At 53.1% G+C, this 27,543-nt stretch overlaps 8 protein-coding genes across 8 annotated transcripts; 2 read left to right on the top strand and 6 right to left on the bottom strand.

Moving 5' to 3' along the window:
- Positions 1-385: 385 nt before the first annotated feature.
- On the bottom strand, positions 386-5,051 carry QC763_209430 (uncharacterized protein). Its single transcript, XM_062909993.1, has 3 exons — positions 3,863-5,051; positions 3,137-3,783; positions 386-3,030 (listed from the first exon to the last, which is right to left on the bottom strand). Exons 2-3 carry the CDS (start codon positions 3,283-3,285, stop codon positions 978-980), a joined length of 2,202 nt encoding a protein of 733 aa, XP_062768857.1. The 5' UTR covers positions 3,286-3,783; positions 3,863-5,051; the 3' UTR covers positions 386-977.
- A 1,424-nt stretch (positions 5,052-6,475) lies between these two features.
- Positions 6,476-8,553, top strand: RIT1 (tRNA A64-2'-O-ribosylphosphate transferase; the record flags this gene model as incomplete). Its single annotated transcript, XM_062909992.1, has 3 exons — positions 6,476-7,305; positions 7,429-7,463; positions 7,532-8,553. The coding sequence occupies exons 1-3, from the start codon at positions 6,971-6,973 to the stop codon at positions 8,551-8,553; spliced, it is 1,392 nt and encodes a 463-aa protein (XP_062768856.1). The 5' UTR covers positions 6,476-6,970.
- Positions 8,554-8,578: 25 nt separating this feature from the next.
- QC763_0040180 (uncharacterized protein) lies at positions 8,579-10,137 on the bottom strand. The gene is made up of 2 exons (XM_062905622.1): positions 9,445-10,137; positions 8,579-9,385 (listed from the first exon to the last, which is right to left on the bottom strand). Exons 1-2 carry the CDS (start codon positions 9,457-9,459, stop codon positions 8,654-8,656), a joined length of 747 nt encoding a protein of 248 aa, XP_062768854.1. The 5' UTR covers positions 9,460-10,137; the 3' UTR covers positions 8,579-8,653.
- Positions 8,642-9,310, top strand: QC763_0040190 (uncharacterized protein; the record flags this gene model as incomplete). The annotated part of the gene is made up of 2 exons (XM_062905623.1): positions 8,642-8,968; positions 9,116-9,310. The coding sequence occupies 2 exons, from the start codon at positions 8,642-8,644 to the stop codon at positions 9,308-9,310; spliced, it is 522 nt and encodes a 173-aa protein (XP_062768855.1).
- Positions 10,138-10,719: 582 nt separating the features above from the next.
- Positions 10,720-13,753, bottom strand: SIS1 (Molecular chaperone (DnaJ superfamily)). The gene is made up of 4 exons (XM_062909991.1): positions 13,663-13,753; positions 12,499-13,509; positions 11,494-12,217; positions 10,720-11,426 (listed from the first exon to the last, which is right to left on the bottom strand). The coding sequence occupies exons 2-4, from the start codon at positions 12,576-12,578 to the stop codon at positions 11,133-11,135; spliced, it is 1,098 nt and encodes a 365-aa protein (XP_062768853.1). The 5' UTR covers positions 12,579-13,509; positions 13,663-13,753; the 3' UTR covers positions 10,720-11,132.
- Positions 13,754-14,568: 815 nt separating this feature from the next.
- Positions 14,569-17,604, bottom strand: QC763_209390 (uncharacterized protein; the record flags this gene model as incomplete). Its single annotated transcript, XM_062909990.1, has 1 exon — positions 14,569-17,604. One exon carries the CDS (start codon positions 17,602-17,604, stop codon positions 14,569-14,571), a length of 3,036 nt encoding a protein of 1,011 aa, XP_062768852.1.
- Positions 17,605-19,011: 1,407 nt separating this feature from the next.
- On the bottom strand, positions 19,012-22,330 carry QC763_209380 (uncharacterized protein; the record flags this gene model as incomplete). Its single annotated transcript, XM_062909989.1, has 4 exons — positions 19,012-21,027; positions 21,149-21,675; positions 21,741-21,952; positions 22,056-22,330. The coding sequence occupies 4 exons, from the start codon at positions 22,328-22,330 to the stop codon at positions 19,372-19,374; spliced, it is 2,670 nt and encodes an 889-aa protein (XP_062768851.1). The 3' UTR covers positions 19,012-19,371.
- A 519-nt stretch (positions 22,331-22,849) lies between these two features.
- QC763_0040140 (uncharacterized protein) lies at positions 22,850-24,538 on the bottom strand (the record flags this gene model as incomplete). Its single annotated transcript, XM_062905621.1, has 3 exons — positions 23,244-24,538; positions 22,954-23,033; positions 22,850-22,927 (listed from the first exon to the last, which is right to left on the bottom strand). Exons 1-3 carry the CDS (start codon positions 23,287-23,289, stop codon positions 22,850-22,852), a joined length of 204 nt encoding a protein of 67 aa, XP_062768850.1. The 5' UTR covers positions 23,290-24,538.
- Positions 24,539-27,543: the final 3,005 nt, after the last annotated feature.

Here is a 27,543-nt window from a genome sequence, read left to right as displayed (position 1 = left end):
CCAGCTCGACCATTTGGCCGGTGCCGCTGTGGCGGGAGTGGAGCCGGGAAGGAATCTATATGTCGCGGTTGCTCCTGCCCTTGTTGCTCAGGATGTAGAAGAGATAAGGTGAGGAAGGAGGGACTGCGGTAGACAAATAGCAGATCCCTTCCCTCACATCTGTCTGCCCAGACCTGGAGGAAAGCTCATCCCAAGTTGTTTCCTCATGAAAAGAGGCCGGCCACATTAAGATTCCCCCTTCCTGCTTTATTATTGAATGTTTCCTTTTAAAAACCCACCAAGGAGTTGTTAGAAATGCAGCACCAAAAAAAAAAAAAAAAAAAAAAAGAAAAAGGGAAGGCTTCACGCGCCTGACGGGCATTTCCCTTTTCCTCAAAACAGACACGAAGAGTTCAATCACGGCCAAAGCAATCTAATTTGATCAAGATGGGTTGGTTTATTTAAATATCTTGCTCCTTCCAAGCGAAAAAAGACTAGAGCATCGTCGTTCTGTTTTCCCATCCCGTCCCGCCAACTTCTTCAGATACCAGCTCTTCCAAAATGAACGGATTTGCTGGGAGACACACAACAGCAGTTCCCTGGCGATTTGTCTAACCCTCCTTGCCTCCAACACCAAACAACTATTCAACATTGGCTGTACAGAACGCCACCAAGTCAAGCTAGATAGGCAAAACAAAACAAAACACCCAAAATACACGCAAGGTCGTGAGATCCAATTGCTCGACCCATGCTCTCCTGTGTACCGTTTTCTGGAACCCCCCGTTTCCGTTTTCGTTCCCGCCTCCTTTTCCCCCATCACATACATGAAAAAATATCGTTTCAACAATGCGACAAGAAGCGAAACGAAAAAAAAAAAAAAAAAAGAAAAGAAAAAAAAAAAGACCTCCTCTGTACAAGACTAGAGAGCACTTGTCCGGGTATATGAGAAAGTCGAGATATTCAAGAAGAGAAAGCAAAAAGATAAACCCAAAATTCCATCACCACGTAATCCTCGTCACTTTCGTCCTCAAATCCGGTGTCCCCAGTCTGAGGTTTCGCGAGCCCAGTTGTATCGTAGCCGATCGGTCACGCAGGCTGAACTCGACTGCCCTGACCATGACGCGCTTCTCTGCCGGCACAATCTTTTTCGGTATCTGCACCGACAAAACACTGGGTGAAAGCGACGACTGTCGTGCATATCCATTCTGACTAGGCGGGCTGTCTGTGTACTCGAACCCAGGTTGAGGGCTGAGGCTCGATCGGCCTCCGCTGTATGTCGCAGAAGGCGGCGGCGTCAAAGAACTGCCGCTTGTCGACGGACGGGGCGAGTACAGCTGTACAGGGCTCGAACCGGTGGGGGACGGAGCAAAATCACTGGGGGCAAACAAACCCTCTTCCTCTACCTCGGCGATCCACATCCCAATGCGTGCCGTCAGCTCGCTGTCCCACATGCCTTCTCTCCTGGCGCTGCTCCTCAGGAGCTGAATGGCCTGCCGTCGAAGGATGGGGTCACGGCACTTGGTCGCCACCACATACAACGGCGGAACGATACCCAGATCCGCGCTGAAGCTGGGCTTGATATGGCGTGCGGCGTATTCGTGGCCTCCAAAGATATCGGGTTCGCATCGGCTTTGGTGGTAACAGAATCTCTGATCTGGGCAACGCTTGGCTGCCGCTCTTCTTTCCTCGTCACCAACAACTTCCAGAGCGAGATCCACAATGTGCTTGAAATCCGGCGTGAACTTGTCAAAGTGCAGCTCGCTGTCGGAAAATGTCATCATAAACAGAATACTACTCATGATCTGATGCATCTTCACTGCAGCAATGCATGCCTTTTCCTGGCTGCTCACGCCCGGTGCCGTTCTGGACTGAAGGATGTGTTCGAATGCATGAGCCCAGTCATCCATTTCCTTTTTGAAGCCCATACCGCGCTGCGCCAGCGTAGTTGGAAGGATGCCCATGACACCGTGTTGAGCCTCAACAAACATGGTCTCGGTGAAGCGGAAGATGCGCTCGACAAGGCGATCCCATACGATACGAGCTTCCTGCACAGTTGAGAATCGCTCTGGGACGGGACCTTGGTCAGTTGAAATGGGCGAGCCGCCCTCAGAGCCCGGTGAGCTGGGGTCTTGGGCAGCCGCGGTCAGGCGGACGACATAGGGTTGTGGAAAATGGAAAGCCATGTCGTAGGATTTTGCTTGAATGGCTAGTCGAGTGAACATCTGAATGAGCTCTTCCTCCACCGGCTCCTCAGGCTTGGGTAAGAATGCCCGTCTCCGTTCCTGGCGGAGCTTCTCCAACAGTCGAAGCCCATTTTGGATTTGGACAATAGCTTGCTGGTGGTCGCCAACAAACGAGTCAAAGCATGCCAACAGCACGCTCGCCATCAATCTCGTCCTGTTGGAGGACTCTGCTGAATCGGCCTTGATTAGCGCGCTCAGAGCGTTGGCGTACTGCTTGAAAGCCATCTCCCAGTGCCTCCTGGCACTATCATAGGGGCTGGCGTTTGAACTTGGTGACCCCGGCGGTGACTCGTTTGTTTTATCTAGAGTTTTGTACAAGGCTCCGAGAGCAACAACCGCATGCCGAATGGCGGATGCGCCATGGCATTCCTGCAGGACGCTTCGTGCCCAGAAGGCAGAGTCGAAGAAGCCCGAGAGTTCACTTGCCGTCCGCTCACGGAACAGCTGGAAATAGAGTCCTTCTTCGGCGGTGAATGGGAGATTTATCGAGACGTTAATCGGCAAAACGGGCATGGTTGGCATTGTTGGCATCATGAACGCTTGAGGTGTTACTGGTGTAAGGGGGCTTGTGGTCCGCTTGAGCTGTTTGGCCACCCGTCGTGGGTGAGGCTGCAGTTGAAGAGCATCGCGAACGGGTGGGGGAGCGGCCGCAACGGCACCGGCACCGGCAATTGGTTTTGGTGCAATTCTGATTTCTTCAAACGGTCTGGCGCTGCGCGGAGGAGGAGGGTATCCGGAACAAATCTTTTTTGATCTCACGCAGTTGTAGCATTCTGGTCGAAGTTCGTCGCATTTGATCCTTCGTTGTCTGTGGAGAACAGGGGTCAGCGCCACCAACCAACAGACACAACAATATGCATCACCGGGAAGTTTGAAGCTCGTTGGCGGGATGACAGCGGGAGGATGTCCCTTACTTGCAGTTGTTACACCCCGTCTTGACCTTGGGTTTGCTTGTTCTCGCGCGCTTTGGCTTTTGCCCATCACCACCACCACCACCACCACCATTCGAAGCGCCATTTCCAGCTGGCGCAAAGACAGCGTGGACTGGCATCAGAGAAGCCATCGCGCTTGGCTTGTCAGAATCCTTGGGGCGCGTTGAGCTGTCACCTCTTGTAAATTACCTACACTGCCCACGTTGTTGTTCGATTGGCGGAGCCCTCGGTATAAGTCGTTCGGGCCGGCCCTTGATCGATGGAGTAAACAGGGAAGCTTGAGTTCAGACGGTGTTTGTATGGAGACAGGGAAGCCCCAGCTTTGCAGTCAACAATAAAACAAAGTGAAGGTGAGTGTGCAAGAGGAGAAATGGTCGAGCACCAGGGGAAAAGGGATTAATATTGGAGGTCAGCTCAAGGGCGCATCATTTCTGCTGGAAACGTCTTGTCGTGGAGACAGGCGGGCACAGCTTTGCTGCAAGACAGAACCTGAGCAAGGGGGTTGAGGGGGAAGGTGGGCGAGGCTCGTTAATATGGGATATGAATGATACCTGCAGGCGACCACGGCTCGTTCAGGCCGCCGTTCAGCCCACTTTTTCTTGTCGTTCAGGGCATGCGGGCGGCCCGGGCTAGTGTCTGTCTCAGCGCCCAGGGTACCCTGCCGCTTCTCGCAAGGGGGGAGGGCTAGACTAAGGTAAAGGTAGGTACTTATATGTACCATGCATATTGCATCTCGATGATTTCCTTTCGCACATCGATCTTGGAAAGTCCGAGAGAAACCAGTGCGTCAGTCCTATCGAGTGCTCTGAGCGAGGGCAAATAAGGCAAAGAATAGTAATAATGCCGACTTGTGTCCGCTGAACTCCAGCTAGTCTGCGTGGCAAGCCGTCACACGGCTGCGATGCTCAACTCTATCGTCTCACCTTGGTGGCTAACGTCTGAGTTCGGGATTGGCTGGCGCGGGTGTAATTGATTGCCGAAATAATCATCAGTGACGGTTCTCCGTTTATTACGTGACGGAATGTTTTGGAACAAGTCTTCCTCGATGGGAAGGAGCTCTACCTGGAATTGGGGTCGAATGCAGACGCTCTGGACCCCACCCGTTACCTTACCCTTCGACATCAGTATTGCATCAAGACAGCTGCACCGCGCCTCCACCAAAATCCCACGGGGTACGGGGGGACAGGCGACGACGGTGATGACGCAGCGACCTCGTGCCACCAAAACACTACTGCCGTCCTCCCTCACCATCACCCATTTGGGAACTTTCGCGTGTCCTCCATTTGTCAGAAACGGTCCTTCTCCATTGACACTAGGTCTAGAGCCATCGTGTCCCGATTCACCACATACGTTATACCGCCAGCTCGAAGCTTTGCGCCGCTGGCTTGCTTGTCAAGCCTTGCTTTTCAGCCTGTCTTTTTAACAAAACGCCGGTGCGTTGACCCGAACCAGATACCGGCCGATATCATGGAGATAGGAACATGCCGTTGGAGGGGAAGGCGGAGAGGGATGGATGGCGGGGTCGACGAGCACGGTCCATACCTGCGTGGTACCTCTATGTTAAAGAAGAGCTTGCCCCTCCATTTCAGCCCTATGAGCAAGCCAACAACGCCCATGGTTGGGGCCGCCTTTGATGGTACCAATTGGCCGTAACCAACAACCACCAGCCGGTCGATCGATGCATGGCCATCCTGTCAAGACATTGAAAAATGACAATGACGGGCATTGGACAATCCTTGATGCAGAGCCGAGTGGCTTCTGCAAGTCGCGAGTTCAGCCCTACGCAGACGTGCGATTCATGCGTCGACTCCTGCTTGATATCAAGGTCTCAGACTCATCCTCGTCGGACTTCATCTGAGCCACTCGATCTCCTATCATGAGGACCCCTTTCAGTCGGGTGCGGGGGATATTTGCGCCGTCTGGACCTCGAAAGTTGTGTCCCGATTTGGCAAGTCATATCAACATGTCGTCGGAGAGTTCCGGGGGTCGAGTCTCGTGAGATGCCATTCGCTGGCTGACTGGGAGAGTGAGACTTGAGACGGACCAGGTTATGCCGAGCCTCGAATCTCAGAATGCTCAAAGGCAGGGTTAATCCAGATGGCGTCGATATCTCCCCGCAAAATGAAGTCACTGGTGCTCTTCAAACGGCTGGCTGCCTCAGTCTGAGATGCTGCGCCACATCTTCCAAGTGTGGAGGTGGCATTGCTGATTTGGGGGAGATTTTTCCATGATGTGGGTGGTGTGGGAGCGGTGAGCCCTCCCACTGGTTTTTTTTTTTTTTGGAGAATAGCCATGAGGGCACATCCCGCGCCATGTGCCTTCGGGGGCGGCCAATACACTCCGTACTCACAAATTTCAGAATTATCAAGCTAGCCGTCAATATCCCTCGTTCGTATCTTTCTCAAACTAAGAAGGGATTGGCATAAGCTTGACCACCGAAGAATGGTGGCCAAGAAGCGGGAAGTTTGCTTTTCTTCCTGTCGGTCTCTGCAAGGTGCTGTCCATTGCATTTCGGCCCCTCTTCCCCAAGCCGACTCTGGAATCCGTTCTCAGATGTGGGGCAGGCTGTGCAAACATTCTGCCACCGAACGAACGGGGCCGTGCAAGCAGGTCCGTTATCTTGTTCGGAGCCGGTCTGCGGTTGTGCAGACGAGCGGTGAGGCCAAAGGCCGGCGATCCTCCGTGTATCCCCGGGTAAATAGAGGAAAGACACCCGTTCGTATATCCGCCCATGCTTTGATCTGACGACTAAGCTGCTTGCTAGGCGATATGTGTGTGGCTTAGACCTCAGTCACCATTCTCTCAGTCCGAACTATCTCAGCAGGTCCTTATCTCCCCTGCTTGACCAAAATCGCTTCCCCATAGTCCAAGGAAAGATCCATTCCAGGCCCATGGGTTGTGTAAAATCACACAATGATAAGCGGCAGCCGGGTCCCGAATCATACTTGGCCAGCTCTGGGACGTGACTGGCCGCAGCTGGTTGAATCCTTCGAGTTCAAAACACACCACTGGTAGCCAGTCAGATCGCGGGGCCAGGTTTTGGGGTTTGCCCAGAGTTTTGAGCAAGCGTTTCTCGATGTTGCGCTGCTCCGTGTCCCCAACAATCCCACGTTTCAAACTCATTGCCTGACAAATGTGTAAATATGGGTTTCTCTTAGTGTTTCTTGTAAGTTATATCGTTGTTCTGACATTATTGACAACGAGATGATATTTTTGGCGCCAGAACCAAGAACTAGGCATCTGGTCGGTGACCCCGATGGTTCACCTCGGTAAGTCTCGATCTTTGGCTGCTGCCGATGGCCTCGGGAGGCCACCATGCCTATTTGATGACCGAAGAAGCTTGGAAGCCTTCGATCGTGCAACGTAGCTAGCGGGCCGTTGTGTGCAACGGTCCTATTATCGGCCGATTGAATCTGATATACCCTCTACCGCGAGGCTACTCTCTGTGGTCGTCATGAACAATATCCTGGAATTTGATCCGGCATACGCGGCCTGTGCTATTGCAAGCATCAGGTCTACTCACCGGTTGTTATTCATTCTCAACCGTGAGCAATCTCGCACCTCGGACTCGAAGTGAAGAGCGGAACCTGGAAAAAGAAATGGAATGTTCCCCAGTTTATCTTCAGCCCTACGAGACAACGCTAACCGTCCCCACTAAACGTGGAATTTTTAGCGCACCACGACGGCCCAACCACAGCACCCCTTTCAAGCCCTGCGGGGGACGATCAAATCTGGTATCATCTTTGAGCTTCATTCCCTTTCGAGGTAATTTTATGAGAGCCACAACGCCAACAGCCCGGACAGGATTCTTCCATCATGGCTACAGCAACCCCCACGCTGGCCGAGGTGATATTCCCCGAGCAGGCCAACCACAACTTTTCACGCATTCTCGGAGACCTCAAGCGCTCCAACCTTTCCATCACAAACCGGCTCAGATCGATCCAACACGACGCCTCTTTTGTCGAGAGTGTCGCCGATGCGTTGCAGCTGCCGTTGATCGCGAATGAGCGCTGCGGGAGCTGGTATATCGATCCGGCCAGGAAGACAGCCTCTGCTTACTTCAAGAGCACAGATGGGCATACCGGCCAGTGGAAGTTTAGCACGAGGAGGATAAATCTGCATTTGCTGGGTGTAGCTGGGGAACATAATGGGTATGAATGTCTATCATGTATTTTTTTTTAATCATCATGCGGCTACCCGTCCACGTTTACCAGCCAACCGAACTCGTCGGTTTGGGGGGCTCATGAACTAATCCAACGGCTACCTACCTGCAGGTGCATCATTGTTGACTCTACCCGGCGAGGCAAACGTGAGTTTTGTTTCCATCCTTTGCAACCATCCACTCGCTGAAACAAAGTCTGACAACACCCTGATCAGGACACCCAGACGCTCTAAGCAAAACAATCCCAACCTGGTGTGCAGTCCTCAACCGGGCCCTCTTCCCAGACATCCCCTCCTCACACACCCTACACGTCCCACCAAACGCAGTCTCGGACTCGGAAGCCAGTCAAATCTCAGCCCGGCTCCCGGACTTTGTCGAGTCTTTTCGCTCGCTCAAAATCGACCTCGCACCTCTTCGGGCCCAGCTGAAGAAACCGCTCCGCCCGTTCTGGATAACCCAGGACGACGCCCTCGACCTTGCATTCTCCGAGGACTTCCACCCAGTAGTCTGCTGCACCAGCTCCCGGAGAGTCACCGGAACAGAGCTAGGTGAGGGCGGGTACATCCAGGGAGCAGGAGACGACACGGAGAACTGGGCGCTGGGTCTGACGGCGCAGATTTGGTGGAAGCACAAGGATGAGTTAGTCTCCACACCAGAGAGTGACCTCCCCGAGCTTATCGAGAGGCTCGTGGCCGAGGAAGGGCCCGCCGGTGATTCCGCCGGGCAAGTGAGAAGAGTTGCTCCGGGGATCTATGTAGGCACTCTCGAAGCGGCTGACGCTCAACTTGCGACCCCGGGGACGTGTGTAGTCAGCTTGCCGCCCAAGACAACCCCTCAGGATTCTTGGGTCAAGTCGCCTTCTCATATCGAGGTTGGGTTGGGGAAGAGCAAGGCTGCCAGTAGGCTGTTGAGAGATGCTCTGCCAAGGATCTGTGAGTTCGCATCTCGTTTTCTGTGCGAGACAAAACCAGACGAGGAAGGCACAGTGCCTGAGAAGAGGTTCGTTATACTCTGCGGATCAGGAAAAGATCTCTCGGTAGGCGTCGCTCTAGCTCTCTACTGCTGGTGTTTTGACGCCGAGGGAAACATCCGGTCAGCAAGTGACCAAAGGGAGTCTTTCACCAAGACTGCCATCCGGGTCAAGCTAGGGCACATCATGAACACAGTCCCCGACGCCAACCCCGGCAGAGCCACCCTCCAAAGCGTAAACAGTTACTTGATGGACTGGCGAAAGTGAACAAATTTATCATCAGCTAAAGCTCCCTGTATCTCTCTAGACCTGCATCATCTATCCTCTAACCCACCCCTCTATCTTTCTACCCCACATGTCGTCCACTCTAAAGCTCGCCCTTCTGAATCCTCTCCAACACCCCCTCAAACTCACTCCAATCCCTCATCACCACCACCGCCCCCGCCTCAGTCAACACCTGTGTCATGTGCTCCTTCTCCTCCTCCGGATAAGGCCCAACATACCCCACCACCTTAATTCCCGCCCTCGTCCCGCTCAACGTCCCCGACTTGCTGTCCTCAACAGCAATACACTCCTCCGCCCTCTTCCCCATGACCTTGATCGCATGCAGATAAATCGCCGGATCAGGCTTGCTCGTCGGCACCGGCAGGCTCGTCGCCGCACTATAAACATCCTCCCCAAAGTACTTATCCTGCCCAACCTTTTCCACACTCGCCTTTACCCTCCTCAAGGCACTCGAGCTAACAACAGCAAGCTTGTATTTCCCCTCCTTTGCGAGCTTCTCCAACACTGCATCAACCCCGACGCAGGGGACGAGTTTCTCCTTTAGCTTGGCGATGACGACGTCTTCCTCGCGGCGGACGTAGTCGTCGAGCTCGGCGTCGGTCATGGAGAAGTTGTAGCGCTTCTGGAGGGAGACCATCATGCCGCGGAAGTTTTGGCCGACGAATTCTGTGATGAGGGAGGGGCCGGTGAAGGGCTGGGGGAGGGGGACGGATTTGGCGGTGGCGATTTCGTTGATTAGGTCGGCGCAGCCTTCGAAGGCTAGGTCTTCGGATAGGACTAGGGTGTTGTCGCAGTCGAGGAGGATGGTTGTTATCTGGGGGGAGGGGGGTTAGCTACCGTGAGAATGGGGGGGTGGGCGGGAAAAAGGAATACCTTTTGGGAAGACATTTTGACGGTTGTTTGGGTGGTAGTGGTTGGAGCGGGGGAAAAAAAGTGAGGTTATTCAGAGTGGACAGAGAGGGTTCGTCTGAGAGTGATTGGGGTTGTTGTTTGTTCGGGAAAGATTCGGCCGAGAGCTTATCAGACAGAGAGTCTAATAATCCACAGGACGGGCAACAAGTTAAAAGACGTAGGTGGCAGGTACACTTGGCTGGCTGGAAGAAGCCTATCTCCCTCTACTTTCCAATTTGACTTTCGAGAAAGATGAAGAAGAAGAAGCGAAAAACCTCCCGAGGGGGAAAGCACGTGTTCTTTTTATTTCCCAGAATCTAGGTATTCCGCTCAGTTGGACCCCTTTCCACCCAATCCTTGGCCCCCCTCCTGGAATAGCAGCACGCGGTCTTCCCCTCTCGCATTCTGGAAGCAGAATCAGAACCAATTCAATTGAAACCAACAAACGAGGGGAAGAGTTCAATTCGCGGGCCGTTACGGTTGAACCACCCTACCCCTCTGTCGATCATGTCGTCATAGTGGCCCTTGCCCAGACCGATTCATCCCTGGAAAATTGGGCCGAAACAGGGGACCTTTTCTCTCGGCCAAGATATCGTGGGTGCGCTAAATTTGGGGGTATCCTCACGCTGGGGGGGGGTAGATTCCGATCTGGTGGTTGATGGGGATTGTAAATAGCTGTCATAAGAAAAGAAAGCCATGATTGATGATGCTGAACTCAATTGTTATGTCTTTTCAAATTAAATTCTACCACAAGAACTGAGAGCTTCACAGGTGAGGAGGGAGGTTCTTGGAAGGGTCCTGCTCGGATCTCACCAAGCCCCTCACCAAGACCAACCCGCCCCCCAACCACCCACACCACACATCTCACATCCTCCGGTACGTGGATGCCTCTTGAGTAAATCGCGGAAGATATTCAGAATATTCAGGGTTCCCAATCCCAATTCCCCTTCCCAGATCCCAACTATCTCGCTCACCTCATGCCTCCTCGGCTCTTACCTAATCCATCACCCAATGCCAACCCCAATGACCAATATCACGTCAACTTACACGTGTAAACAAACCACCGGCCCATTGGAGTCTATCTCACTGGGATCACCGGTTACCAGATCCTGAAACTCTTGGAACACTGCAAAATATATTAACGCCTCTGCAGGTTAAACACCGCCGCTTTGCCGACCTGGCACAACGTTTTAACCTCCAAAAACGCCGCACCCATCCAGCCAACCAACAGCAGCATATCTAGCAAGGACAGACTTGATAACATTGTATTATTCCCCTCTCCACCACGAGCAAAGAATATCTACCTATTATCCTCCTCCCCTTCTTCTTCTCCTTATCCACACTGATTCAATGTATGTATCCACCACGCCCAACCTAAAACCTCCCCATGATATCAATTTGCTCTCTCTTGACCACCACACCCCCACCAACAACACCACCACCAACCAACCAGCCTTCCTGTACATACAAATGCCAAATTGGGTTGCTCGTGTGAAAGCCATGAAAAAAAATAAAAACACACAAGACATAAAACAAGACACACTTGACTCGAAAAAAAAAATCACCCAAACGCCCCATATCATGATGTAATGATCATATGTGCTGTTGACCGAGATGTAGTGTGAATCCCAAAGAGCCAGTCTCAGAGATTTGCTTTTTGTGTGTCAAAATCACAAAATCTCCTTCAACTTTGCCTTTTGCGTTGGCGTCAACGTCATGGGAAACTTGACGTTATATCTAACGATAAAGTTGCCGCGCTGGCCGGGCTTCTTCGAGATTGGCATACCCAGTCCGGGGTAGGTATCCGAGCTGCCGGGTTGCGTCGGGCCGGCCTTGTCAATGTTGAGGTTCTTGCCCTCAATCGTCGTCACTTGCCGCTTCCAGCCCGTCAAGGCTTCCTTGAGATCCAGGTCGATCGTGTGAACGATGTCGTCGCCCTCACGGGCAAAAAGAGGATGGGGTTTCTGTGCACGACATGTTAGCAAATACTCATCCTTGTTCTGACAGTCTCGTAAACGGTGCTCGACTTACCTCCTCAACAATAAACACCAAATCCTGCTGCCCACCCTCCTCCTGATCACCGACACCCTTAAACCTAATCTTGCTCCCCTTCTTGAGACCAGGCTTGATGGGCACCTCCAGCACCGTATCCGTCGTTATCCGCTTCCCAGTCTCATCAAAAGTCTTGCGCTTAATCTTCATCTTCTTGGTCACGCCATTGAAGAGATCCTCCAACGAAAGCGGCAGCGGCCTCTCCACCGTGGTCACCTCTGGCGTCGGCTGCCTGGCCCTCATGCTTTCAGATCCAAAAGACCCCCTAGGCCCGCGTGACCTGCCAGCAGAAGCACCCCTCGTAGCACCAAACAGGATATCCTCAAACGGATCGCCACCACCACTGCTCTCGCGGAAGGTGTTCCGGAAGAGGTCGTTCGGATCGCTAAAGTTGAAGCCGTACGAGAAGCGCGTGCCGCCACCACCGCCGCCGCCGCCGCCAGCTGCGTTCGAAAAGAAGGAAGCAAAGCCCTCGGGCATACCGCCAGCGCCGGCTCCAGCAAATGGGTTCGGGCCTGGTCCAGGTCCAGCATCCGGAGGCGGGGCACCACCACGCAAAAGCACCTCGAGGCCGAACTGGTCGTAGAGCTTTCGCTTTTCTGGGTCAGAGAGGATTTCGTAGGCCTGGCCACACTCCTTGAAGCGCTCGGCAGCGTCCGGGTTGTCCTTGTTCTTGTCGGGGTGCCATTTTAGAGCGGCTTTCCTGCGAGGGGGTGTTAGCTTATATCATTTACCAAAGGATAGACCGGCTGCGTGGGCATGGGCCACAACTGTTTCGTGTTTCGTCAAGGCAGATGAGCAAACACCGCGAGACAACAAAGAAGGTAGAACGACAGCGGCAGCAGAAGCAGACATCCGCACTCTCAATGAGTGTCAGAAGCAACTTCTGAGCCCATCCGTGCGGGTAGCTGCCTTCATGACCTGAAACTGTGGCAAAAGGTGGTGGGGGAGGAGCAGGGAAGCGGTGTGAGGAGGGAAGCTCACCGGTAGGCCTTCTTAATCTCGTCTGCATTTGCGGTGGGGGATATACCCAGGAGGTCGTAGAGTTTAGTCTCTTTGACCATTTTTGGTGATTTATGTGGTTGTCGGTGCGGTTATATCGGTTGGCAAGATGGAGTGACGATGGTGATGTTTGTTGCTGCAGGAAAGAGATGTAGGCTTGGGGGGGAACGGGGGGTTGGTCGGGGAAATAGGTACTGGCGCAAAAGGGAAGAGACTCCTGATGAGTTGGGTTGCAGGAAATGCTTTCTTGCGTGCAGCTGAATGGAGTAAATAGAGTGGGTGAAAGTGGGTGAAAGGGCTAGACTGCTGGTTCGCTCGCTGCACGGGTCGCTAGTTGCAGCTAGAATGGATGAGCTGTAACACTCGTCGAGGGGGGGGAAAGTTGGTTGATCTCGCGTGGTCAACAAAGAAGCGGAGGGGTCTTTCTTTCTTTGCGAAGCAGTTCCGTCGAGGTCGAAATGGATTATGTTACAAGGAAGAAGCCAAAAATACTTCACTGGGTCGAACAAACGTTCAATGAGGCTATCACAAAGAAACTTAGGGAGGAGAGAAGGCACAGAAAAACCGGGAAGGATAAAGGCCAGTAAGTAAGGAAATGCCTTGGCGGGGAGGGAAGCTGTGGTGTGCACCTGGCCGGAGTGGCTGCGACGTGGGCAGGATGTGGGCAGGAGGTTGTAGAACATTCGATGGTGAGCCTATCGGCTTCCGAGAATGCGCTCAAGACCAGTGACGCAGCTCATACGCAGTGCCTGCCCGCTCCACAAGCAGCCAGGCCAACCAGCCAGCGCAATCAACATCGGCCACACCAGCCTTGCTTTTTAAACGATAGGATGAGAAAGGTAGATTCTAGAAGTACATATAGCGACCCTTCTCGCCAGTTCAAGCACCCTCTATACGGGGACAATTAGCTATCACATATAACAACAACTGGGGGCCCTCCATCCTGCTGGCAGGTCTCTCCGCTTCCCCGCACCGTCATAAGTAGCTCAGACCCTGTTATCAATAGCGGAGCGGTCAGCAGCAGATGACGATATCGGCAAGCAAGCAATTGACAAGCGGGGGGTGGCTTTCTGCACGAGCCGCAAACTGATCCGACCATATTATCGGGAGAGTGCCCCCAATATCACCTCACCTCACCTCACTCACCTCTAGACGCATAATATCACTGCCGAAAGTAGTGTATTGTTGGTTGACATGAGCAGTTAGAAAGGTTTTGGGGAAAGTGAATGATGCTTCCAGAGTTGGGTTAAAGGGGCCAGTTAATAGAATACAGCAGCTATCGCGAGTTTGTAGAGCGATATGATGATCGCGTGGGGGTTCGGGTTCCTCTCTCATTACATGTAATCACAAACATTTACATTGCAAAGATCAACACATCACGCAAGGTAGTTTTAATACTACTCTCATTGTCAATTAAGTCAACCTAACCTAACCTAACAATCTCTTATCCGCCCTTTTTTCAAAAAATGCCCAGGTCTAACAGGCCTAAAAGTGTAACCACAACTCCCCACCCCCATCCTATAGCACCAGCAATGCTCCATGAGCCAAATGCATGTCCAAAAATAAAAAACGGAAAGTAAACAGGGTATTGATAGCAACCTAAAAGAAAAAAACAAATAGACCTTTATGCAAAACAATGCAAGAATGATAAAACCTGACAGGCAAGGAAATTAAAACAAAGGGAAAAGAGATAAATCAGCAGACACAAACAACTCCTCCACGGGTGTGGGTGTGTGGGTGAGAGAGCCCATGGCTCATTCCAGAGTCTGAAACCCCTTCCGTCCACCGCCGCAAATGCTGTTGTTTTTCGTAGTCGTGTCGTGAACCCCTCCCTCCCTTTATATCCATCCATCCATCATTCAATAAAAAAACACCATGTCCATCATCGTATGATGCCCCCCCTTTCCTGGTGCCCGTTTCTTGACTCCACTCCATCATACCATATGATGCAACCCCCAATCCATGACAATAGTTATCCATAAACCAGCAACCCGGCGACTTATCCTAGTACGCCTTCCTTTCCCCCCCTTCGCATTATCCTTTAAAGATATTTCAAAGCCCACCCGGCTTCCTAAACAGCCTCTTCGTCGCCCCAACCTTCCCCAGTTCCCCAAATCTGCTCTCCAAATCCGGAGCCCCAGAGGGATAAGCAGGCAACATCTTCTCACCACTGGCAAGCCTAACCTTCTGCTTCATGCTCTCAACCCATTGCTTGCTCTCCTCGCTCATCTCAATCTGCTTCGCCCTCGGCCCCGCCATCCCAAGCACAACCTCCTCCTCCTTATCCTTCTCCCCAGCCTGAGGCCAGCTCAACCTAGAACTCGACCTCGATCCACCAGTCGAAGGCGTGTTGCTGCGATTGCCTGGCCCCGTCACCGTCGCCAGTGGCGTCTCACTCCCGACAGCTGCGCTGGATCTTCTCACCTTGCGCACCTTGAGTTGACCCAGTGAGTCGTCATTCCTGGTCGCGTGGGAGGACATCGGTCTGTGGGAAGATGCTGGTCTGCTGGGAGGTGTCGACCCGAGGGTGCCGTCGCCGCGCATGGCCATGGCGGTGGCAGATCTGGGAATGTCCTTCACTTCCACCTTGCTTGCCTCGGCCACGGCGGATCGTCGGCCGTGATGGCTGGCATATTCTTTGAGGTATTCGCCCAAATCTGCCCAGCCACCGCCTACTCGGACCATAACGCGCTCTCCGTGCTCGCCGACACATCTTATGAAGAGCTTGATGGGTGCTTCGCCGTTGGAACGGGACAGGTGGTAGAGTTTGATTTCCGGGTTGCCAGGCTTGGGCCGTTGCCGCGGAGTGCGGCCAAGAGCGGGTGCAAGAGTGAAAGAAGGGGTGCCAGCTCGCGAGCCGTTGGATCTCAGGGACATGTTGGAAACACTGCGTTTGAGGTTAGGGTTGGACATCTTCTTGCGTGCCGTAGGCATCTTGAAGTCGGGTGGGTTGAGGTTGATCGGCGGCAGTACTGAGGTCAACCGGATCTTAGCTGGGACCGATTGAAGAATGTCGCTAATCTGCTGCTGAAGCTTCTCATCTGGGCCGTTGGCCTTGTCAGGGGTATTGGGCTGTGTTGGAACCTCATCATCATACAACGAGGACTGGTTATAGTTTGGCGTCTTGGGAGAGCTCGAGATGCTGGGCAGATGTCGGATCATGGGCTCCTCGTTGAAGCTAACCGACATGGATCTATTAGCCACGCGGTTAAGAGCTGGTGGAGAGCTCGGTGATCGGTAACTCTCGGCGGGGCTTCTGGCAAGATCAACGTCGCGCCGCCGAGGGCGCTCAGGGGTACCTTGGTCGAGGCTGTCGCTCGAGAAATCCATGAACCTAGCCAAGCTGGCCTCATGGACCACCGTTCCGGAATCGCTTGCTCTCCTGGAACGGGGCAATACCGGCAGATCCGGCTGCGGCACGAAGTCATCCGAGCCATCCGTCAGTTCGTACTCGTCCTCGGAGTGGTACGACGGGGTCCCTGTCGTGTCTAGTCCGCTCGTACCGTCGAGCGCGTCTGAAACACGGTCCTGCTCAGAAGAGGAACCAGCCAAGCCAGTCGATTCCTTCTTCTTCTCTTCCTCTAGACCATCAAAAGATACCAGGTGATCATTTCCGTCAAACCGAGACCATTTTCGGGTCCCGTCGAGACTTGAACGGATGGGGTTGGTGTCGTATTCCTCGGCTGGTTCGTGGACCTTGATGGCTGGCCAATCAGGTCGGTCAAATTTGATGGGCAGGCCCAGTCGCTTGCTGAGGTCCTGTGGCGCGTTGTTGATGCCGTCTTGTGAGCGCGGCTCTGATTTTGTTGGTTCTTCTGGCATACCAAACAAAGGGAAATACTCTCGCCGTGATGAGGCAGAACTGTTGAACCCTTCAGAGATGCTGTTCTCTTCCCCCTCAACAACCACCGGCTCAGCAATGTCTGTGGCCGCCTTGCTCTCTGGCGTTGGGGGAGGAATGGGACTCTTGTCTCCAGAAGCGACCCGCCGGGTCTTTAGCTCAGGTGTCGTCCGCGCAAGCTCTGCCAGCTCAGCTTCTCTAATCTTCTGCTCGCATGCAACAGTCCACTCGCCATACTCATGCTCCAACGAGTCCACCCGGTCAATCCATTCCTCAGGAAGTGTGTCCAGCTGCCCTTCAAGCAGGTCTAGCATGGCATCCAAGTCCCGGCCGGTTCTGGCGACCTTGCGCTCGAGCACCGTCTTCATCACTTCGTGCTCCTTCTGGGAAAGAACCGTGACTCCATTAGTGCCTGAGGGGGGTCCGTTCGAGCTGGCAGTATCAGCAGCATCCGTCTTCGTAGACTTGACACCAATCGCGTGCCACCCAGACTGAAGCGCCACTTCGGCATCAGCAAGCGACTTCAAAAAGACGGGAATCCTGCGCAAAACAAGCAGGCGATATGTCCAGATGCTCAGCAACCTGGTGAGCTTGGAGATATTCGGCAGCGCTTGCATGAGGGTGGCCGTGAGCAGCGCCGTGAGATCGTCCATCCTTGCCAAGGTGGAGAGGGCAGATGAGACGGAACGGCCCGAGTCCAACAACGGGGTCCCCGGTCTAGAGAGCGGCATGATGTGGTTGTGTAGCACCTGCGTCTTGATCTCCTCAATGTCGAGTTTCTCCAGACCCTGGTTGATCTCGTCAATGCGCTTCTCGTACCGGACCACCTGAGAGACCTCGAGGCTGCCAATGTACATCTGGTCGTCTTCGTCCGCCCGGTCAATTCCATTGGAAACTCTCCTCCTCTTTGCCATTGGCATCTCAAATCCGGCAGAACCTCCTCCCTTGGGCCATGGCCAGCTGGAAAGGTCTTCGAGCCAATCCGCAATGTTGCTCGAGGCAATGGCGGCCCGCATGGCAAAGGCCTGTTCGAAGGGTGTCGCGGCATCGATGGATGTTTTGAGGGAACCTGAGGGGTTCTGGAAAGCTTCGACGGCAGCTCGTGGTGTCAGGTTCAGAAGCAAATCGTCGGTTGTCCGTGGTCCGCCGGCGGTCGTCGCGTGGTGTTCTGGAATTGTGCCGAGCTGGCGTCCCCGCGGTGCCGCGTAGTGGTGTTGAGCAGCCGTCATGGGCGGTGGGTCATCCATGGCTGCTGCTGCTGTTTGGTGTTGTTCTTCTTCGTCGTTGTCGGTGTAGTTGTCGTCGGTCTGTCGTGGTGTCGGTCGAGCTTCTTCTTCTTCTTCTTCTTCTTCGTTTTCTTCTTGTATATTCGTTCAGTGGTGATCTCCGGGCAGGTCGCCGCGCGACATAATGGCCCTCCTATGAGCCTGGCGAGACGTTGTATGATTTCCTCTGCTCGGAGCGTCCCATAGTTTACAAAGGGTGGAAAAAGAGGCGGGGCGTTTTTGGCGGCTGCTGAAGCTCCAGAAGCTGGGGAAAGCTTGACCGCTGTGATTCGCTCTTCGTGCTGCGCCTTGCGTTCCGTTGCAGCTGCCCACAGGCACAGTCAAATGATTCGCTGAAAGGGCGACACGAACCAGGAAGAACAAGCAAAAGAAGGCCCCGATCCAACTAGAAGGCCCAGAACAAACAGGAAATCTTGGTGGCGGGCACGTGCAGATTGTAGAAAGCCCGCTCGGTGCGTTGTCCGCCAGGCGCAAAACCTTGGAGTTAGGGCGACTTGTCAAAAAAGAAGGCCAGACGCCGTATGCGATTCCGCCCAAAGCCTAATCCGAGTGGGTGGTGTCAAGAGCAGAGCCAGGCAGCGCGTCCTCCAACAAAGAGGGTCGATTCGATAAAACCGCAACACGTCAGGGCTGAGGTCGCAGAACTTGATACCCAATTGGTAATTGGGTTATTCAGGTAGAGTAAGTACTGCGATGTTGGGCAAAAGCGATACGGGTAGACAAAGGGAGTGACAGTAGAACAACGAACACAGTTCAGGTAAAACGAGCGACTGATGATTAGACTGGTGAGCGCACACACACTGAAAGGAAGGGAGAGAAAGGGACGACAAAGTGGAAAGTAGCAGAGCAGGAGTGTATTTCGAGGAACCCCGACCTCATTTAATTGGCGGTTGGTAACACAACCCACCCAGATCTCCATCTTGGACCTCTCCAAAGTCGCCTTCTTCTGGGGATGTGATTTCGGGTAGCGGCCGGGGCGTCCGGGCTAGGCCCAAACGGACATGAGACCGACAAGGTTGGTGATGAGACACCCTTAACACGTCGCCAGCATCCTCTCGCCCTGAAGTAGATAGCAGCACCCCCAAACCGCACTAATTCCCGTCATTCATCTTCCCAGCAACGCCAACGGCAGGGGATGCACAAGCCACTGACTGATCCACACTCATTCGCTTTCCGACGACACGAGGCCGAAGCGCACACTCACAAAAAATGACGTGGGAAATCTCCACCAAACCTCTCTTCACACGGGAACGATGTTGAGTTTTGAATCATCAACATCCACTCTTCGCCGGAGTTGTGTGATGGACTGTCTCAGTCTGTCTCCGGAGTCCTCTCACATGTCTCGAAGCCATTCACAATCATCACACAGGGCGGGCAACCAAAGGGTCATCATCAAAATTAATAATATTTTCTCAACTCTCCGAACCAATTGGTCCAGTCTTAGTCGTCATTCTCATCCGATTCTACTTCTTTCCAAACTTTCTCCTCCTCTATCTTCAAGATGTAACCCGTCAAATCGCTTTCCAAAGAATTTCCTATATAACCCAATCAATCCCAAATGCCTATTTCAACCCACATCCCAAAAAACGCCCTTGCCCATGTCCTTTCCATGCCATACCTTTCCGTTCTTTTTCCTTTCCTTGCGATTTCAACACCCCCCGAGGGTATAAAGTAATGCTTTTCTTCTTCCTCTCTCCTTCTGTCGCCTCCCCCATCACATATTCTTCTTCAACCACCCATGCTCATAGAGTTCCACTCATACCTCGCATTGGCCTCCTCCCCCACGACACCCAACCCCGAACCACCCATATCCATCCCCATCCCCAAAAACTCCCCATCCGGCCCCCCAATATCACCCGGATACTCCTCCAACCACTCACTATACACCACCTCATTCCCCGCCCCGTTAGTCGCGCTCTGCTGAGCCCCCCCAAAGTGGTGCTTCAACGTCTCCTCCCCGCCACCATCAAGACCACCACCCCCATGCTCCGCCCCAGGCGACCCAGAGTCATAATCCGTCCCGGGGGGCGTCTGCCCACCCATCATCATGATAGTATCCTCCATCTCCGCACCACCACCAGCCGCCATCCCACTCCCCGCAAACCCGGGCGTCTGATGCTGGGGGTGATTGTAAAGGTTATTGACCCCCTGCATAGCCGAGCTGATAAAGTGCGAGTCATCCGGTGGCGGCGTCGACGGCCGCTCCGGCATGGAAGAAGGCATCATGTTCATCCCACCACCAGGAGTAGCAGTGGACACGCTCTGAAACGCCTGCTGCGGCCTCTGCACCTGCTGCTGCGAGGCCCGTCCCTGGAGAACACAGGTCATAAAGTTGACGGCGTAGGATGCCGCGGCGTAGATTTCCTTCAGGTTTCTCATGACGGCGAGGAGCTCCTTGAAGCCCTGGGCGGCTTGGGCTCTGGTCTGGTCGTCTGCGTCGAGGGCGGTGGAGTCGAGGAGTTGGATGATCATTGCGGGGAGGAGGACGGTGACGCCGGTGGTGGGGAGGCACCGCTCTAGACCGTGCTGGCGGAGTTCGGTGACCATTTTGATCACCTCCCTTGATGCGTCACGCACCCGTTCTTGGGAGTACTGCTGGGCTTTTGTCGGGATGACGGGCTCGGCTCTCTGAGGGCGGAGGAACTGCGGCCTGTGGAGGGCCGAGACGGTGGTGTAGTAGATGAGATGCAAGAGGTGGCGCTGCAGGACAACAGGCCTGCGCCCTTCTTCGATGGGGGTCAGGGGCACCGGCTGGCGCCGACAGCAGGACGGCAGGCCGACAGCCCACTGGTTGAGCATGGCGTCGACCTGCTGAGTCATGGCAAAGCCGTCCGGGTTCTGGTCCTTCTTGGGCAGGAGCATCATCGTGCTCGCTGTCGTGACGTCCGGCCGCATGCCGCCTCTGCTGAGGATCGAGTATTGCGCCCTGAGCATCTCGCTGACAAGAAGACACAGCTTCGCCATCTCGATGCACATGAACGCCAGCTCCCTCTGCATCTCGACGTCGCGGACCAGAGCGCAGTCAGGGCCCAGCAGTTGGTTGTCCTCCCGGAGTCTGCCGATTTCAAAGTCGCCCTCCTCCAGCATTGGAACGTCAAAGTCGTCGTCCTTGATCCTGGTCGGCCTGCGCATCCCGAGGGCGATCATGCGATCCCGCATGTAGCATGACCACCAGATCCGCTTCCACAATCCCCTCTTTGCTGGCGGGAAATTCGTCGCCACCGGGTTGCGATGCACACCGATGGTCTGGGCCAGTGAGATGGCCACGCCCATCCAGTGCCAGGTGTCTTTTTGGTCGTCTGGTGATTCGTACCAGTAAGTCATCATGAGAAGAGCCTGGACCAGGTGCAGGCGGTCGAGTTCAGTATCGCAGTCATACAGAACCTGGGAGCAGATGGTTAGCATCCCCCGCTTACCCAACGTTCCCCGGGCTTGTTTAGAGCCCTCCCAAGCCAACAGAAAGACGTAAAAAATAAAAAAAAAAAAAATAAAAATAAAAACTCACCCTCGCTTTGCTGAAGAAGGCCTTCCGCGCCTCCCTCCGGTCCTGATAACCCTCGGCCTTCAACAAGTCCTCATCGACAAAAGCCGTCGCCACAAACATGACGGCCTGAAATAACAGCAAGCTGATCTTGCCGGATTGGCCCGTCTGGTCGTTGATCGCATTGAGGAAAGGATGGACGTCCATCACGGGCATGTACGGGTGCACATATTCGACGTACGCCTTGAGCAGGGCATTTCGTAGCTGAGGATGCGGGAGCGTGAGAGCCTTCTTGGCATTGAGGTAGTCGAGATCCTCGGGGGAGACAGCCTTGGGAATCGGTTTGATGAAAGCCGGCAGCTGCGGCTCCGCCGATGCTATTGGTGGTGCCTGAGCCTCGAGGACCGATTTGAGCTGCTGGCTGACTTCGATGGCAGGCTGAAGCGGTGGGAAGCCGGTGTTTTGGTACAGCAGCGAGGGAGACACCCTCGGCCTGAGAGGAGCATTTGAGCCAAAGCCGGCTGCACCGTTCTGATAGGAGAGATTCAGATCTGCCGAGCCAAGGGCGAATTAGAGTCGTTATTCTTGCACCTATCAGACCTTGCATAAAACTTACACTGCTGGTTTCGTATCGCGTCACTCCCGGCCTGGGAAAACAGCTGCTGCCTCAAAAGAGGATTGCCGGTGTAAGTGAAGTCGAGATTTTGGCCGTTCTGAGCGTAGCCCATTGGCGCGGCTGAGCCGAGGCACTTGGCCCGCAGGAGCGAAGCCTCGGTACTCGACCCGACACTCGAGCCGAGAGATTCTGAGACTCTTGAGTGATGCTTTCTGTAAGAGAGAAGAAAGTGAAGAAGAGATACGTCAGCCACTGATGACGATCAAGACGACGGGAGAAGGACAAGAAAAGTGTGATTTCTTGTTTTGAAGGTACCTTTTCCTCCTGCACTCTGGAACCAGGCACTCCACCTTCTCGTACAGACAGTTGGTGCAGGGGCTCTGAGTGACAACATCACAGCGAACCTTGCGTCTCCGGCATGATTCGCAGGCTCTCGCGGCACGGCGTTTGGTGGTTTTTGGTCTGTCGGCGGTGCCGGCTTGCTGGCTACTGCTCTCGGGCTCCGAGCCCGAGCCTGACGGAGGCGACCTCGGCTGCATGTTTTCGGCTTCGGGTGATATTTGCCGAGCTGGTGACTCTGATCCGGGCATTGTGATGTGATGTGTGTATGTGTGTGTGTGTGTGTTTTCCGGTGGTGTGGTATGGTGGTGAGGAGCAGTGTTCGAAGGTTAGAAGGACCCCCTGAGCTTGCAAACAATGGCGATGAGTAAGGTAGCGTCCAGTTCGAAGTGGAAGCTTGGTAAATGGCAAGTGGTTGTCGTTGGAGCTCTAAGAAAGATGGACCCGAGTCGCTAAGATGAAAAGAGCTTAACCCTGGATAGGGTGGTGGTGATGACGACAGTGAAGCACTTCAATGGAGAGAACAATGGTAGAAGCAATGTCAAGGTATGCTTTACAAGTTGAGGTCGTCGTCGTTGGTACTGCGTCTAGACTTCCCCGTCGGTCTAAGATTCCGAGTCACGAAGAGAGAAGCCAGGTGGGGGGGGGGGAAACAGGAGAGAACGGGGCTACCACTAGATTATATCTTGCCAGCCATCATGGTCCTCATGGCTCCAGGAAGTCATAAGTACACATTGGCGACGATACGTACCTTTTGCTGGAACTCTCCTTCATCCCTGGTTGGATGGAGTAATCTGGGGGGGCTCGACAAGGAAGAAGCGGACAAGGTGTGGAGAGGTTGGCCCTGGCTGGCCATGGCCATGTGGGTACGTACCGGGGCGGGCGGATCGCCTGCTTTGAACTCGCAAGCCAATGCGATGTACCTTCGAGGTAGCAACCAAACATTGCGAAAGTCTGGCAGCGGTGACGACGGAATGCCCAAAGTCAGTTTGATAGATTGACTGCAGTCCTCCCGTCCTGGACTGCCATTTTGCTCGTGTGCTCGCAAATGCCGCAGTTTTTTTTTTTTTTGTATATGTATGTCGTGGATGAAGTCTTCAGATTAGCCATTGAGCCTCTCGTTTCCCTTAAGAGACCGCGTCTCCCTTTGGTGGATATACATACATCCAGGCGGCAACCACCTGAAATTCAGGTTGCTTGACATGTACATGTACCTTACAGAAACCCATCAATCTGAAAAATCGAAGAAGGCGTCCCCACATCGGGAAGGGGTTTACATAGTTGTTCAAGGGGGGGCCACTCACATGCGATCACGAGGGAAAATGTCGAATCGAGCCAGTACACACAAAACAATCCCAAAAAGTCGTCGTCACGAAACCACATGCTGCTCTCAACCCCAGCAGATGGTTATTTCAGAATGGACCCCCCTTCTCCTCTCCTCTTGCGTGAAGTTTATGCTCAGTCACCTGCCAGCCTACCACCACCACACCGCATCGAACATGCACCGTCCGTCCGTATCGTCAGCTTCTCAATTCGAGCCATTGATCCGACCCCTGATCCCTCGCCAAAACCATGTGTGGTGTGTGCGTGTGGTTCAAAATCGGCCAGCTTCCATTGGCCAACCCCTCAATTCTTCTCTCTCTCCCTCTCTCCAGATGCTGTCATTTACGGCCCCGCCTTTTTCTCTCTCTCGTCCGTCCGTTGGGGTTGTGGAGCATCCAATAAGAATTAAACCGGTGGAGCCATAAAAAAGGAAAATCAAAAAAACGCTTGCCCCATGCCGCTGCTTGCTGCTGCTGGAGATCGGTGCAATCGCGAAAGAGAAGCAACAACAAAGAAACCCAAGATTGCTGCTTCGTTCGTGTGTCTCCGCCCCGAGCTGATCCGTTCTGCTCCGCTCAGCCCCGCGATTGCGCACGTGCTAATCTCTGTTTTTTTTTTTTTCCGCCCCATCTTCCTCCCAGGGGTTTTTGTCCCATCTTCAACAGCGGACAACACCTTCTCTTCTCGCTGGGGATGGAGCACGGCACATGTCAGAGATTCTGTCACACGGAGCGGGAAGGCCAAGAAGTTGCGATTTCCGCTCGAGAATGTGACACATTTTGACACAACTTTGCCTCGTATTGTTATGTAAGTAGTACTTGGTCGTCGTAACTCAAATTAAAAGCGGTAGGACTCTCTCTCTCTCTCTCTTTCTCAGGTCTCTCTTTTCTCAAAAAGTAGAAAACTTCCTCTCGTCCATGGCCAAAGAGGCGAAAGACGCGAGCGGGCTAGACTGGCCAATCACACGACAGGCTCCGCTGGTCCGAGCCGAGCAACGACCACCCCGGTGGTGTGTGTCGTGATATGTTTCTTGGCCCGATATTTTTCCGCAGGGGGGTTTCGTTATACAATGTTCGGTGTGTGTCTTGTTGTTGGAAAGGAAAGCTGGATGGGTTACACATATCAGGTAAAGATTTATAACAAGAGAAGAAAGGGAATATGTCGGCCAAGGTTCGCTCTTTTTTCTCGAAAGACGGGAAGTTTTAATATCGAAAATGTGCTCTCGGCAACTGGACTCGAAGGTGGTGATGGAGGGAAAGCAGGCCCTTATCTCCTGTGCTGTGAGCACGCAAAGGGCAAAGGAGATAATGCACAACACACAGTGGTCGCCATCCGCCCATTGCAACCATTGTATTCTTTTTATTTTGATTTTTTTACTTTTCGGATCGTGCCCCTTTGGGTACCTTTTTGTAAGTTCTGTGTCATCTGTCATCTGGTCTTGGCTTCGAGTCAGGAACAAAATAGTTACGGATCGGTGTTTGGGCCACACAATCGGTGGAGCTTTTGCCGTTTCGAGAGTCCCTGCTTTTCATCCCCACAAATCAGAATTGGTTTGCTTCTTGCTGTTGTTACAGAGGCTGGTGATGTGGTTCTCTGATGAGATGCTGATCAGCTGCTTTGCTGAACATATCAAGTAGTCATAGAGCAAACTAGACATGTCAAACCGTTATACAAGTCAGAAGTATCTCCATGTACTACTACCCCCAAGGTAGCAACCAACGACCGTTGTCTTTTCTTCCCAAGAGCAAAAAGCAAGTTCACACTAAGAAAAACACGTGAAATTGATCAACCTCTAACACTGTTCAGTACTAGCGCCTGATGACGAGAGAGAGACGTCGAAGCGAAGGCGGGAGACGGATTTATCAACGTGCATCCTCACCTTGTTCCCCTCACCTTGTTCGCTCTCTACACGCACCCTTTTTGGAATTTCAGAAACGCCGCCTGGAAACAGAGCCAAGAGGCTATTTCACGCCATGGCTACTACCTTGCCTTGCCGTATTTTTGGTTGGTATTTCAGTTTTAACTTGCCTTGTTTCCGTCGTCTACCGAGCGTAACCCCGACCCGAAGATTGGGGCTGGGGATTTTATTTACTGCAGTATGTATGCTGATGATTTTTTTTTTCTTTCTAGAAAAAAAAAAGATATGCAGGACTCTCTCTCTCTCTCTCTCTTTTGGGTTGGTTGGTTCTTATTAGTCCTGACTGTAGTAGGTACATGTATTTCTTCGGCAGGATTTATGATTTGATAAGATCGGCGATCAGATAGGTATTCTTTCTCTCGGTGAGCAGTATCTTACCTTGGATCCAAAACCTGGACAGGTTTTGCGGATGGAGGTGGGCTTGTTGCCCCTTGTTTTTTCGACAAGTTTGTTTTTGGTTTGGGTCAATTTTGTGTGCGATCTTGATGATGAGTGTTGCGTGGACCTCTCCTGATGAAGAGGCTGAGCCTTTCTCCCCGCTTGTCAACTTTGCTTTCTCCACTGAATTGCCCGCCATTCCCTCCGCCTCCTCCTCCGCAATGTCCGCACCGCTTGCCTCAATCCACTTAATCCCCGGGGGCCAAGAGGGCTCCATTTTTCACCCCAACCCACCTCCGTAGTTTCCCGGCGATCGGGGTCGGGGTCGGGAGTTGGGTGGGAGAGATGCGGAAGAGGGGGGGTGAGGGGGGGTGTGTTCAGTGGTGTTGAAGCTAGTCAAGTTTTCTTAGCTTGACTTTCCAAGCATAGGATCTTCTCATTGACGATGAATCAAAAGAGGTGTGGACGTGTCCGTGACAAGGAAGTTTCAAGTAAAACCATTGGGAAAATTATTGGCCAACGGCGGCGGAGGAGAAGTGGTGGATCACGGCCCCGGAGGACGCGAGAAAGAAAGACACGTCAAACCTTCTCTAGATATCTCTGGTGGTTTGATCCATGGAAGGGGGGGAGGGGGGGGGGGGATCCATTTTCTCCAGCTTCAGCTTTGCTGGGCAGACCCCATCGATGTGGAGGAGGCTAGGCCATGGCGCAGTGGCGAGAGAGTTTTTGGTAACAACACACACAACAACACACCTGTTATTGCAACAAAAACCGGGAAACCACGAGGTGAACAATGAGATGGGGATTTAGATCTCATCAATTTGGACGTCACTGCAATTGACACAGACGAAGGGTGTGCGGCGTCTGTAGGCGTGTGAACTGAAACGATCGATACGCTGCTGTATGTATGCAAACGCAAGAAAAATCAGATGCTTATCAGTCATTTATTCCCTTTTCAGACATTCTGCATCTGCCGGCCGGTTTTGTCTGTCTGTTCTGTCCCTTTGGGTAGGTACGTACAGAACTTCACTAAAAGGTACTTTCACCACTTCGGTAGGTAGTGTAATACCGGACGAACACACACAGACTGAGGCTGATGAATTGACAAGACCGAGAACCGAACTCGCTCTGCCTGCTGGCGATCTAATTAATGATTCATGGATTCACCTAGCTAGCTGCCTATAACCAAACCAAACCATCCCAACAGAAAAAGCTGGGGAAAAGGAAACGGAAAGGGGGAAAACCAAAGCTAGCACACTTTGCATTGTCATGCAAAGTTTGGTGGAGCTTTGGGTACGGATACCTCCGCCTATCCTCCAGCTTTTTTCTTCTCCAGCTTTTTGGTTCTCTGGGCTCCCTAGTGTAGCCCCTCCTTTGACATGGAGCAGGCAGGAGAAGTCGTTCTTGGGTGCTTGTTCAAACCTGCGTTCTACCTATGTGACGATCGAATTCCTGGTGTTTCATCAATCCAACTCTTTATTCTCTGTTTCCTCGCTTGGTGATATCAACCACAGTAGTCTACCATCCAACCGTCGCTGTCAACCAACAAGCTGTTCATATCCGTCATCACATGAGCCTTTTCCCTCTTTGGCCCCTTACCCCATCTTCCCCAGAGTCATGTCTCTGCCAAGCAATCAATGCCCCGTGAAAAAAAAAAACAAGTCTGGGCGGAGCAGTTGTTGGTGCGGAGGGGGCTCCGGTCTACTAATTAATGAGGGGTTCTGGGTCTGGGTCAGGGTCTGGGTCTGGGTCTGGGTCTGGAACTTTGGGGCAAAACAACTGATCGATTGATGACAACTGACACCCGACGAACACGAAGAGGAGTGGGAATTTAGGTTTTTCCCG

Source organism: Podospora pseudopauciseta (genome assembly GCF_035222475.1).
Source record: "Podospora pseudopauciseta strain CBS 411.78 chromosome 2 map unlocalized CBS411.78m_2, whole genome shotgun sequence".
Classification (NCBI taxonomy): domain Eukaryota; kingdom Fungi; phylum Ascomycota; class Sordariomycetes; order Sordariales; family Podosporaceae; genus Podospora; species Podospora pseudopauciseta.
This window is presented reverse-complemented; position numbering and strand designations above follow the sequence as displayed.